This window comes from Embiotoca jacksoni, unplaced genomic scaffold (assembly GCF_022577435.1).
Source record: "Embiotoca jacksoni isolate LCO1_2020_lvr unplaced genomic scaffold, fEmbJac1.0.p SCAF_70, whole genome shotgun sequence".
Classification (NCBI taxonomy): Eukaryota; Metazoa; Chordata; class Actinopteri; family Embiotocidae; genus Embiotoca; species Embiotoca jacksoni.
In genome coordinates this window covers 443,094-456,001 of record NW_027185426.1, presented here as the reverse complement: position 1 = coordinate 456,001, position 12,908 = coordinate 443,094, and the positions used below count along the sequence as shown (strand labels likewise).

General features: G+C 47.1%; 2 protein-coding genes and 1 long non-coding RNA gene across 3 annotated transcripts; 2 read left to right on the top strand and 1 right to left on the bottom strand.

The window, feature by feature from the left end:
- Positions 1-1,402: 1,402 nt before the first annotated feature.
- Positions 1,403-4,769, top strand: LOC138215165 (uncharacterized). Its single transcript, XR_011179707.1, has 3 exons — positions 1,403-1,613; positions 4,343-4,445; positions 4,520-4,769. It is a non-coding gene; the product is annotated as an uncharacterized lncRNA (long non-coding RNA).
- A 1,629-nt stretch (positions 4,770-6,398) lies between these two features.
- adob (2-aminoethanethiol (cysteamine) dioxygenase b) lies at positions 6,399-8,909 on the top strand. The gene has a single exon (XM_069177171.1). It carries the CDS (start codon positions 6,457-6,459, stop codon positions 7,234-7,236), a length of 780 nt encoding a protein of 259 aa, XP_069033272.1. The 5' UTR covers positions 6,399-6,456; the 3' UTR covers positions 7,237-8,909.
- A 570-nt stretch (positions 8,910-9,479) lies between these two features.
- Positions 9,480-12,167, bottom strand: LOC138215163 (early growth response protein 2b-like). Its single transcript, XM_069177170.1, has 2 exons — positions 11,808-12,167; positions 9,480-11,670 (listed from the first exon to the last, which is right to left on the bottom strand). Exons 1-2 carry the CDS (start codon positions 11,968-11,970, stop codon positions 10,616-10,618), a joined length of 1,218 nt encoding a protein of 405 aa, XP_069033271.1. The 5' UTR covers positions 11,971-12,167; the 3' UTR covers positions 9,480-10,615.
- Positions 12,168-12,908: the final 741 nt, after the last annotated feature.

The window sequence follows — 12,908 nt, the reverse complement described above, 5'->3', positions numbered from 1 at the left end:
TCACCCTCCTTTCATGTTTCTGCTGTATCCATGGAAACGAATGTCCCCAAAGACATCGATGAAGTAAAGACTTGAGGAGACAAATTTACGTCAGTCAGCAATGACAAACAAGGCCGAGAACTTCTGCAGGAATTTTTACACCATTTACATACAGTTTATACAGCACAAAGCATCATATTTTATTTAGGAGCTGCAGAGATTAATTGATTTGACAAAAAAGGAATCCCAAGTTTTTAGTTATCCAGTAATCGCTGATCTCATTTTTAAATCTTTACCTCGCTTTAGGTTCTCAAATTTTCAGATTGCTAATAGCTCTTTTTTACCTCCTAAAGTTTGAAGATTTTTGAGTTTTCAGACCAAAATGAGTGTTTGATGATGTCAGGCTGCATTCATCACAAACAAATTATCCAAATAATTGGAAATAAAAGCATGTAGCAAACATTGACTGTAATTAAAAGAAGCTTTCAGTGCTGAAATATAAGGCCAATGTGAAAGTGCCATAAACTGCAATACCACTGAGGACCACTAGGGGCTGGCTCCAAATAAAAACTCTGCTTCCAATAGACTCCCATTGAAAAAGCATCAAGTGCTCTCCTGAAATACAAATAAGCACCATCATGCACTTGCATAACTTAATTTGTGAACGTTTTCTTTTAAGGAAGTATTTTTTACCTTTTGGTATTCAGGAATAATAATTTTAAATAAGTCAACAAGTCGTTGTGAGATTTAGTTTGACAACAGCATGCACATAAAAGGAAAAATTTTTTATAATATCAAGTTTATTCAGACAGTTTAACAACAATTTAATGAACACTAGATAATCAGTACTGTAAAAACTGCTGTGTCATCATCTCCACCACATTTCTGCTTTCCTCTATTTGAACTCTTCGTCTGTATGATTTCTGTGTCTAATGTTTTTCATCTTTCCCGTTTAGCGCCGTCTGTGTGTTGGGAAAACGAGCCGGGCCTCGGCACAAAGTTAAATGGCTCGTTATGTTCTGCTTCCTAACCGCGTTACAGCGTGTCAATAAACACGGCCGGCTGCTGTTGATCTTTCATAGAGAGAGTAAACACGATGACGCAGCGCTTTGACGTCACGCCGAACGCTCTCCGGCCGCCGCCCGGCCGTGAACTCACCGCTTCCACGTCCGACCAGCTCTTGTTTTTATGACACGGTCAGGCGGCCGTATCAGCGTGAAGATCTGCAGGCCGGACGGCGTCTGAGTCACACAGCCGAGGAGGTGTTGAGATAGAAAGAAAAGATCCAGAAACACCCGAGGAGGCGGTCAGCGAGAGCTTTTTAAATGTCCGGCGGGTGAAACATCGATTACTGTGCTGTTCATCGGGTTTCTACTCACAACTTTAAACTTCCAGAGTGAAGCTCAGGCTGATGTGTGATGTCAGCGGCCGCCGGTGAAGGTTCCCTGAAGATCCAGCTTCCTGTCTAAACCCTGCGGACCAAAGTCTCCGTCGCAAAACACACTCGGATCCACTCGAGTTCAAACGTCTGAGGGACGACGGCACGCACAACCCGCTCACACTCTCGTAAACAGCAAGTTCTGATCGGGAGTTATTCGGTGACGAGCTCACAGGAAGGCGTTGTCGTTTCTCAGGTTGTGTATCCAGTAGTTTACAGTAGTCAATGATGTATATTTCCATTTATTTACTTAAAGTCAAGTACATAATTGCTATTTAACACGAAATAAGGGCCGACGGTAGCAGATCAAAACGAGGGCCAAAGGAAGAGGATCAAAACTATGAGTAAAAGGTAGGGGAACACAACCAGGGCCAACGGTAGCGGATCAAAAAGGTGTGAAAAACTAGTTGAGAAACAAAAAGAATTTAAAGGTCAGTCTCAAAGTTTTTGATTGAATTTGAGTTGCAGTAGAGATGAAGAAGGAGATTCAGTTCTAAAAATGAATTGAACTTTGGAAAATATCTCGTTGCTTTGTTTAACTCCTGCAGCCTTCAGATGAATTTAGAAAACATCATCACTTACATTAGAAGTGAATCAGGAGACTTTTACTGGCAAACAGGGAAAATGATTACAGCAAGTAAAAAAAACAAAAACAAACAGACTTGACAGATTGTGAACTGGACCTTTAATCAGACAGCAACAACCTCGAAAGCGTCTGCAGTCTACACACAACAACATCCACGCTGTTTACTGTTGTGTTGTAAACATACAAGGCTGTGTGGTGTGTGTGTGTGTGTGTGTGTGTGTGTGTGTGTGTGTGTGTGTGTGTGTGTGTGTGACAGCGACAGCCTGCTGCAGAATAATAACTCATCCTGTTTATTTGATTTGGAAGACGACCTACGCGGGGCTTCCACAGTGTTCCTCCGAAGCTCTGATTCACGCCGTCTATTTCCAGCCCGCCTTCACTTCCTGCGAATAACAACAACAACACGTTTGCCTTCAGGAGAGCTGTGACATCACGCGCTGACCGCACTCGCGCTCGGGAGTATTTTTGGTGTCCGAAAAACGAGGCCTCCGTGTCCCGTCGTGAGGAGGCGGGTTGTCGAGCGGGCTGAAGATTTGTGGAGCTGAAAAGAGGCTGCGTGGGAGGCGGGGACATGACCATATATGGACATGTTTGTGTCCTCACGATCACCACAAGTTCTCAGTGAACGTTATGTTATCACTGAGTGCGTTAAAAGTCGGAAACTCAAAAGGACCACGAAGACACTCACCAACAAGTGAGTCACTTACGGGGACTAAAATATCTTAACCACAAAAACAATCATTTAATAACTGTTCCAGCGGCTACGTGACCTTTTGACCCAAACAACCGTGGAGTTTTATTCACAGACTGGATATAAAACTACAGACTGTTTCTAAAAGAGTTCGTAGCTTCAGGTCTGTAAAATGGTTCCGATCCAGAAGTGTCTTCAGCTGCAATACCAGCGAGTGCCACTAGAGGTCGGCTCCAAAAAGCCTCCGGCTCCATAGACTCCCATTCAACTTCTCTCATCAAATCCAAAGTGAATAAAATGTGTCCATCAGTTATCTCGGTGTTGTTAGCTAAAGTCACTCCTTCTTATTAGTTTTCTGGAGGTCCATCTGAAAATAATCCCTCATTCATTAGAAAAGAAGATTCAAGAAGACCTGTTTTTGGGGGCGTGTCTGTTTGATTGACAGGCCTGTGGTGCAGTCAGGTTACAGCTATCGGTGGGCGGGACGTAGTATCGTCAGGTTTCCGATCAGATCGGTCAGATCCACCGCTGGCTCCTCCCCCAGCTCGTCCAAATATGGTCACTTCCTGCTCCGAACTAGCAAAGATGGTGACGGACAGAATCTGAACTTGAGTTCAGAGAAGAGGACTTTCACTACCTTGTGGGTTAGTTTTAGTATCCAGGAAAAGTAATTTATGCCCTAAAATTCCTGATTCATTTATGAGCCATATCTGTTTTTACCACGAGGACAGAAATCTAAAATCTGATCCTCAGTGGTCACATGGACTCAGAACAACCAGGTCCGACCAGGATCATCCGTCCTCTCCCACTTCCTGTTCCCCGCTGCTTTTGGTCCGCACAGTAAAAACAAATACATCTTTTAATAGGCCGACACATTCTTCCTGAACAAATGTCTTTATCGGGCTGATTTTTCCATAAAGCAGGCTGTCATCTCTTTTATAAGTGTGTGTGTGTGTGTGTGTGTGTGTGTCTGTGTGTGTGTGTGTGAGTGTGTGTGTGTGTGTGTGTGTCTGTGTGTGTGTGTGTGTGTGTGTGTGTGTCTGTGTGTGTGTGTGTGTGTGTGTGTGTGTGTGTGTGTGTCTGTGTGTGTGTGTGTCTGTGTGTGTCTGTGTGTGTGTGTGTGTGTGTCTGTGTGTGTGTGTGTGTGTGTGTGTGTCTGTGTGTGTGTCTGTGTGTGTGTGTGTGTGTGTGTGTCTGTGTGTGTGTCTGTGTGTGTGTGTGTGTGTGTGTGTGTGTGTGTGTGTGTGTCTGTGTGTGTGTGTGTGTGTGTGTGTGTGTGTGTGTGTGTGTCTGTGTGTGTGTGTGTGTGTGTGTGTCTGTGTGTGTGTGTCTGTGTGTGTGTGTGTGTGTGTGTGTCTGTGTGTGTGTGTGTGTGTGTCTGTGTGTGTGTGTGTCTGTGTGTGTGTGTGTGTGTGTGTGTGTGTGTGTGTGTGTGTGTGTGTCTGTGTGTGTGTGTGTGTGTGTGTGTGTGTGGGTGTTTCCTAGTAGAAAGACATCCAGATTAACTGTCTACGTCTTTATCATGAAATGCCGACATCGTCTGAGTCACACATGAGTCACCGTTAATTCTTGCAGCCGAGACTAAAGTTGTTTTTTCACCCGAAAAGAAACAATCATTTTTATTTCTATTTTATTGTCGACCATCCAGCTGGATCAGCGTGACGGAAACGAAGCTGCGCGACCTCCCGACCCCAAACAGCTGTGGAGGTTTATTCCAAAAAGGGATGATTTAAGATGACGTCCTCTTCCGGGTGCGATTTGTTTCTAGATATCCGGCCAGCTGGCACTGACAGACTTGTTCATTTTGTTTTCTGATATTTACCAGCTTGTCCACCCTGGTAAACAACTAAACCAGCAAAACGAGGGCCAACGGGAGCGGATCAAAACGAGGGCCAACGGGAGCGGATCAAAACGAAAACGAGGGCCAACGGGAGCGGATCAAAACGAAAACGAGGGCCAACGGGAGCGGATCAAAACGAAAACGAGGGCCAACGGGAGCGGATCAAAACGAGGGCCAACGGGAGCGGATCAAAACGAGGGCCAACGGCAGCGGATCAAAACGAGGGCCAACGGGAGCGGATCAAAACGAGGGCCAACGGGAGCGGATCAAAACGAGGGCCAACGGGAGCGGATCAAAACGAGGGCCAACGGCAGCGGATCAAAACGAGGGCCAACGGGAGCGGATCAAAACGAAAACGAGGGCCAACGGCAGCGGATCAAAACGAAAACGAGGGCCAACGGCAGCGGATCAAAACGAAAACGAGGGCCAACGGGAGCGGATCAAAACGAAAACGAGGGCCAACGGCAGCGGATCAAAACGAAAACGAGGGCCAACGGCAGCGGATCAAAATGAAAACGAGGGCCAACGGGAGCGGATCAAAACGAAAACGAGGGCCAACGGGAGCGAATCAAAACGAGGGCCAACGGGAGCGGATCAAAACGAGGGCCAACGATATGACAACGATGACGTCCACTTCTGGGTGCGTTTGTTCGAGATATCCTGCCTGCTTGCACTGACAGCCGTGGTCACTTTTAGTGATATTATAACTTTATAACAGCTAAAGCAGCCAAACAGCAGCTGAAACCATCTCACATGTTCAACTGGATGTTTTTATATACGTGTGAGAAAACAAATTCTCACTACAGCAGCATGTACAGGGTAAAAGCAATAAAAAATATAAAACAAAAATAGAGGTAGCAAAAATTTGAATTATTTAAAAAAAAAATTAAATGCACATTACATACAAATAAAATAGAATAAAAAAATTAAACAACAGTGTTAATGATGTGGACAGGTAAATGAACACCTGGGGACTGATATATTTGGGTTTTACTGCCGGTTTCTTGCTTCAATACAGCTGAGACATAAACTGTACATACACGATATTGACTATTTGTGTTTGAGTAATGACCGGGGCAAAGATCGTTGAAAGTTAAATACTCTGTGGCATGCTGGGTATTGTAGTTTAATCTTCGTGGCTGTTTGCTGGATTTTACATGAATACATGAATTCACAGTTGAAGCAGTTTGGTGCTTTCAAAGGAAAATGGCAACAATAACAACACTATTTTGTCAATATTTGAATTAAATCGTATTTTGTGTCAGAGGGCTCAGCGGTCAGTCAGGGCGACTACATCTCCCACAATGCACCAGGTGTAAAACTGTTAAGCGTGTGGTGCGGACGTGTTTGACAGTTATTCACAAATGGGGAACTGAAGTCGATGAGACGGATCGTTAGAGAGTCCAAAAACAGTCTGAAAATCACCTCCACGAACTCACGTTATCGTTTGCTTTGTTTGTTGTGTTATTTATTTACACGTAAAGCCTCGCGGTCGTAAACAAAAACACGAATGAATGAGCACGTGACGGAGCTGAAAACAGGCTGTTTGAAATAAACAGTGATTAGTGGGCTGAGTGAAGAGGCGGGAAAAAAGATGAGGTCTCACTCTGCAGTCTTCTCAGGCCACCAGAACAGTTTTGTTGTTGTTGTTGTTGTTGTTGTTGTTGTTGTAGTGCGTACACGCATGAAAAATCTGGTAACATTTATGTTTTATTCATTTAATTAATAAAGTCAGTTTCACAAAATATGTATAGTACCAAAAGCCAGCCTTAGACAGAAACTACTCAACTGATTGAAACTTCCTAAATCCAGAGGAGTTTCTACGGAGTGAGTCATCTGACGAATAGACGATCTTTGGCGCTTTTTCAGCGGCTACCGCTAACGGGAGAGCAGGGGACCGGGAGCTCGCGCCTCGTGTCGGTATGATGCTCGGTGACAGCAGCATGACCTCCATCCTGCAGAGAATAGCTCGGCAGGCCCTGGTCACCTTCAGGAACCCGCCGCGGCTCGGGGAAGAGGCCGGCAGATCCTTCCTGGAGAACCAGAGCAAGCTGAAGAGCCTGATGACGGAAGTGCGAGCGGCGGACCTGAAGCTCGTGCCGCGGAGAGCCGACGACAGCTCGCCCGGCGCGCCCCCTCCTCACCCGCACCACCGCGGCGCGCCCCCGGTCACCTACATGCACATCTGCGAGACGGACCACTTCAGCATGGGGGTGTTCCTGCTGAAGAGCGGCGCCTCCATCCCGCTGCACGACCACCCGGGGATGCACGGCATGCTCAAAGTCATGTACGGAAAGGTCAGGATCAGCTGCTTCGACCGGCTGGAGCGGCCGAGCGGCGGCGCGCAGGCGGCGCCCGCGCTGCCCGCGCTGCCCCCGGCCCAGACAGGCTCCCTGCGGCGCTCCGTGCTCCGCTCCACCGGGGAGTTCACGGAGGAGAGTGGCCCGTGCGTCCTCTCTCCCGACTGGGACAACCTGCACCAGATCGACGCCGTGGACGGGCCCACGGCGTTCATGGACATCCTGGCCCCCCCGTACGACCCGGACGACGGCAGGGACTGTCACTACTTCAGGGTTCTGACCGAGGCGGAGGTTAAAAACACGGAGCAGAAGGACAAGGAGGTCTGGCTCGTGGAGATCTCGCAGCCTCCGGATTTCTGGTGCGGAGGGGAACCGTACCCGGGTCCGGAGGTCTGCCTCTGATCCGTCTGGCTGACTCCTCGTCCCGGGATGGTCTGGTTCATGCACTCTGTGGTGGCTCTTCTGGATAAATCAAGGACTCTGAATCATTCATAAGTTTGTCAATTGCACAAAACGCATAGATGCAACTTTGGGCTTTATTTATGTTCCAAAATGAAGGTTTTCACAGTCGAAACGACACCAGGTGACCTCACTGAGGTATTGTAAGTGAGCAGCTGCAGCTCTGTGTTAACGCTGAAATACAATCACTTCCGGTTGACCTGGACAACAATTGGAGCTCCAGGAAACAACATCCTGTCTGTACCGTGATCAGTGAGGACATAGTGGCTCAAAAGCAGATATTTGTCTCGCTTTTAATGCAATTATATGGATCAGATATTTAGTTTTGAGGAAAAAAAGGAATTGAATTAAATGATTATGATCCATTTGTTGCAGGTGATTTCTGAACAATCTCAGAAATATTTTTGTGTCCAAATCTGAGGACATTTATTAGCACCACCAAGCTAGAGTGAAGTGGTTTGAACCCATGCTGAGGTCACCTGAAAACACCGTTTATGTCCTAAAATGTCCACAATTCAAACAGTACATGCACATGTGGACCGTTCGGAGAAATAGGTTTGATTCACTGTCGTCCAATAACCTGGAAAAAACACCAAAATTGGAGTTTAAAGTGAGAAAATCAGAGCCTGCGTGATAATTCTGCATGAAAGATGCCAAGAAATGAGAAATTGATGATGTGCAGGCTGCTGATGCTGCGTTCAAGGACAGTCTGGAAAGTCTGTGTTTTCAGTTCGGTTCTCCTGAAACGACCTCCGCTCGGCTCTTCCAGGTGTTTGTGTTTAAAATGTGCAGTTGTACGACCAGCTGCTGTTGTGTTGACTACACACACACACACACACACACACACACACACACACAACCCGCTGCATGATGGATGTGTTTCCACGGAGACGTATAATCTGCTTTTGTGAGGTCCAGACTTGCGACTGCACCTTGAATGCAGCATTAAGTGTGTGTGTGTGTGTGTGTGTGTGTGTGTGTGTGTGTGTGTGACCCCATCGGTGTGTTTTTTAATCGTCTTCCTGCTTCGTGACGCTTCGTTCTGGTCTGACGGAGAAACCGTTTAAACTTTCAGGTTTTTTTCTGTTTGAAGACTTAAAAAAAGAAAACGACGGGAAGCTGCAGGTTTTGTTTTTTTGATCGTGACTCTGCAGACTCGTAGACCGCCTCGTTGTTTCTCTGAAGAGACGAAAGATGAGAGATGTGCACTCAAAACAATCGGGCCTCTCGGCACAAAAAGGAAACGTTTTCTCTGTTGTGGGATTTCAAAATAAAAAGGTTTCAGTTTATCAAAATAAAAGCATCGTAGAGGAAGAAGTGGGATAAATTCGAAGCCCAATTTCATGAGTCAGCTATTAAAATTCAGGCTACGTTCAAATTATGGAAAATTTAATTTAAAAAATGAAGAAAAACTCGATAACAGGAAACATGACTGACTCGCTGTTTGTCGCGTCGCCGTTCAGGACTTCAGATCAGCTGATGGTTCACCAACAGGAAGCTCTTTGTCAGCTTTCGTCTGCCTGTGTTAAAGGATCAGTGACTGTCGGTGTATTTTTTGCCTGTAATGAAGGTTTTTTGTCTGTTTATATAAAATGTGATGTTTATTTTGCCCTAAACATGTCGTTTTTTTTGCTTCAAAATGTTGTTGGGAGTTTAAAACAGTTCAGGAAAGGAATACTTTTAATTTTTGAAGAATTAAGGTTATTTTTTCCAACTTTTGTCATCAATATTATCTTGTAATACCACTCTGTACGTTAGGAGGCGACAGTGAGTCGTCAGTCTTCAGATGATTGATCGTTTAGATAGTTTGGATCCAGGAGTTGATCGACTAAAAAAAAAAACAAGGTGTTCAGTTAGCCTGTAAATTTACGTGAAACGAGGTTCGACCAAGGCTACTGCTGTTTCTTCTTCCTTTTGTGGGTCAGAAGAAATGGAGTCGCACGCTGACTGTAAAAAATACGACCTGGATGTCGCAGAACATCCTGGTACTTTTGGGACTTAACTAAATGTTTTTCTGGCATACTAAATAGTTTTGGTACACTACGCCGTTGCCACGGTAACCCATGCAGATAGGTTCAGTGATGTTCTGGACACGCCGAATCGGATCGTCCCTAAAGACAAAAACACCAACGAAGGACAAACTCAAAATGAAAAAATAAGAACAGCAGCACCAGCAGGGGGAGACAGCGAGTCAACACGTCAACATTTATTTGCATTGACAAGAAGCATCAGTCCTTCAGATTCAAATCTTTTAGTGCTCATCTTGTTTGCATAAAAATTACAAAAACAACACACACAAACTTGTTATTTGTGGAGTGACTCTTCTTTCTCTCCGTCTCACATTCATCAGGTAGAAACGCTGGTCGGAAACCATCCAAAAATAAAATACAGACCAACGACAGATTATCGGGCTACAGTCTCATGAAGTCCCAACCAGCTGAGTGTTTTTTTAATCATTTAAAAAAAAAAAACAGGTTTAAAAATAAAGAAAAAGTTTCATTTTTGCTGCACGTAGCCAATGAAGGGCTCACCTGAGCCCCGCCTAGATTTGTGATGTCATCAGTGCATGGTGACGTCACTTGGGCATCAGATTGATGTGTCAATCTATTTTGCAGAGTATAATTACAGCTGATTTTGTTGGAGAGTGACGTAAAAACAACTGCAGAATAACGACTAACTAAAGATTTGATGTTTTAATCTGAGATCACAAAGACACGAAATGTTTTTCAGCTGCAGCATCAATTTTCATTTCTCTCCGAGCTGTTTTATGGAGGATGTCGCTGAAGATGGATTCTTCTCCTTTAATGTGTCCCACCTATCGGTCAGAAGTTGACCTGGTCTCCTCTGTGTCTGGAGGGTTTCCGGTGAACCTTCCTGCATCTCTCGGCTCACCTGCAGGATTTCGGGTCTCACCTGAGCTGCCTGATTTTTTTGTGCCTGAATCCCTGAGAGCACGAGGCACAGACACGACGTCTCACCCCGGAAGTGGAGTCGACTCACTCTGCTTCAAAACACCGTCTGTGACTCTTTGTATTCAGCAAGAGTGCACCAGACTCCCTTTACATTTCGTCTAATTTAATCTCTGTGTGGACACAGGAGACTCTGACTGATGACGGTGATGGATGAGGTTTTAGTTGGAGTGATAAATAATGAAGGAGTGATCCAACACATTCTATGGGTTTTTTTTAAAGATATGGCTTCTCAGGACATGTTTTCCTTTTTGTGGGATTAATGTGGACATGAGGGGACAGACAGGATGTGTCAGGAGTCTTTTCCACCTCAGACAGTTTACATTCAGCATCGTGGGAGGAGGGGGGGGGGATTAAGACGCAGAGGACTTCTTCTCCTTCTGCCGCAGGTGGATCTTCATGTGCCTCCTCCTCTCGTCGCTGCGCGCGAACTTCCTGCCGCACTGGTCGCAGGAGAACGGCTTCTCCCCGGTGTGCGTCCGGATGTGGGTGGTGAGGTGGTCGCTGCGGCTGAAGTTGCGCATGCAGATGCGGCACTGGAACGGCTTGTGACCGGTGTGGATGCGCAGGTGCCGGCTCAGCTCGTCCGACCGGGAGAACCGACGGTCGCAGCTCTCCGCCGGGCACGGGTACGGCCTCTGGTGCACGGGCGTCTTGCTCGGCCGGTTCGGGTACTTCCTGGGTCTGAGGATGGGCCTGAGGGGGAGGTTCTGGTGGCCGGGGAAGGCGGCGGCCATGGGGCCCTCGGCGGCAGGTGAGGGCGCGCCGAGCGTAAAGTTCCTGATGGTGTTGAGAGGCGTGAGAGGCGGGGGCACGCGCAGGGAGTCCAAGGAGTACGGCAAGGACTTCCTCTCCGGGAAAGCAGTCTGGATGTCCCTCTGGCAGCTCTGCGGGTAGAAGCCTCCGTACTCCGGCATGAGGGAGAGCAGCGCGGCGCCGTCCACGGTAGGTTTGGGCGCCGAGTTGTAGGACGGCGGCGCGTGGTAGGACACGGCGCAGGTGGACGTGGCCAGGTATCCCCCTGCTGATTGGTCCTGGTACATGTCCCCGCTGCACGAGTAGGACGGGGCCGGGTGGGGGTGGGGGTGTGGATGAGGGGGCACGTACATGTGACTGATGTCCGGCTGGCCGTGAGCCATGCTGCCGTCCCCCGCTACGTCTCCTCCTCCTCCTCCTCCTCCGTAGATATGTGGCGATGCTGAAGGCGGTCCGGACACCGTAACCGGTCCCGGGGCGGCGATGTCCGCGCTGATCACGTTGATGACGTCCCCAGGTGTCCACGGCCCGCCTGCGCCTCTGGAGTCCACCGAAAACTTGCCGGTAAACGTGCGTAAAGTTGCCACGTACTGCGCCAAGTCTCCGTGGAGAGACAGCTCAGGTGTGCTCCTCCCCGCGAACAGCAGCTCACCTGAAGAACACACAGAAGTAGAATCACATTGATTTACTTTAACATCTTTAAACGTGGTTGTCATGGCGACAAGATGATTGATTTCTCTTTGTTATCAGAAGGTTCAGGTGCAGTCAGACGGATTCAGCAGCTCTTACCGCATTCATCCCCACCAGGTGTCCCTCCATCTTCCTCCTCCTCTTTAAACACCATCTGTGTCTCCGACAGACCCCCCCCCTCCACCGCGTACACATCTTTAGGGAGATTTTCCACCAGACTGCTGAGAGACGCAGAAACTTCCCCATCTACCTTCGCGCTCATTTCCTTCTGTCAGACGCGGAGGTGATTTAAATCCGAATCTTGTCGTCTCCAGAGTGTCTCCGGTTTTCAGCCTAACGGACCCGGTTGTCCCTCATTATGTCCCGTTCCGCCTCTCATCTCTTGTAAATAGCTCTTGGACGCTGCAGTATGGTTATAAAGGGAATCTCTGGGTGTCCCGTTACGTCATTTACCAAATATGGACTTGTGGGTTTTTTTTGTTTTTTTTCTTAAAAGAAGAAGAGGGAACTCCAGAAATAGGACCGGTGGAGGTTTCCGTGACGAAACATGCACACAAAAAATGAAACTTAGTTTAAGTAAATAAACTAAAAACACGCAGCTGGTTTGTGAGATAAAAATTAGTTTTTTAAGATTTCACCTTTTGTTTCATTTAAAAGGTAAAAAAAGAAAAGAAGAAGCCCCATCGTTGGGAGTTCCGGTGCCACCGTCTCCATAAAAGGTTCCTCCGGTGAGGCGCGCGGCTCCGTCTGCTTATATGGCCGGTATCCGGTATCTGGTTGTGTTACATTGTGCTGTCTCGGTGCCAGCTGGGCCCACACACGGACTGCACACACCCGGTGGTTTTCTCTGCTGCCTCGTCAGGGACACATTAGTCTCTGCTGTTGTTGTAGATGGTGTGATTAAGTGACAGAATAATTATTTAATTCAGCTGCTCAGGAAGATGAAAATGTCTTTATAATTTAGATTTAAAGATGTGTGTGTGTGTGTGTGTGTGTGTATGTGTGCGTGCGTGTGCGTGCGTGTGTTTGTGTGTGTGTGTGTGTGTGTGTGTGTGCGTGTGTGCTTGTGTGTGTGTGTGTGTGTGTGTGTGTGCGTGTGTGTGCGTGTGTGCTTGTGTGTGTGTGTGTGTGTGTGTGCGTTGGTCCAAGAGCAAACATGCAGCTGCAAATATGACAATCTTAAAAATATCAAATCCCACA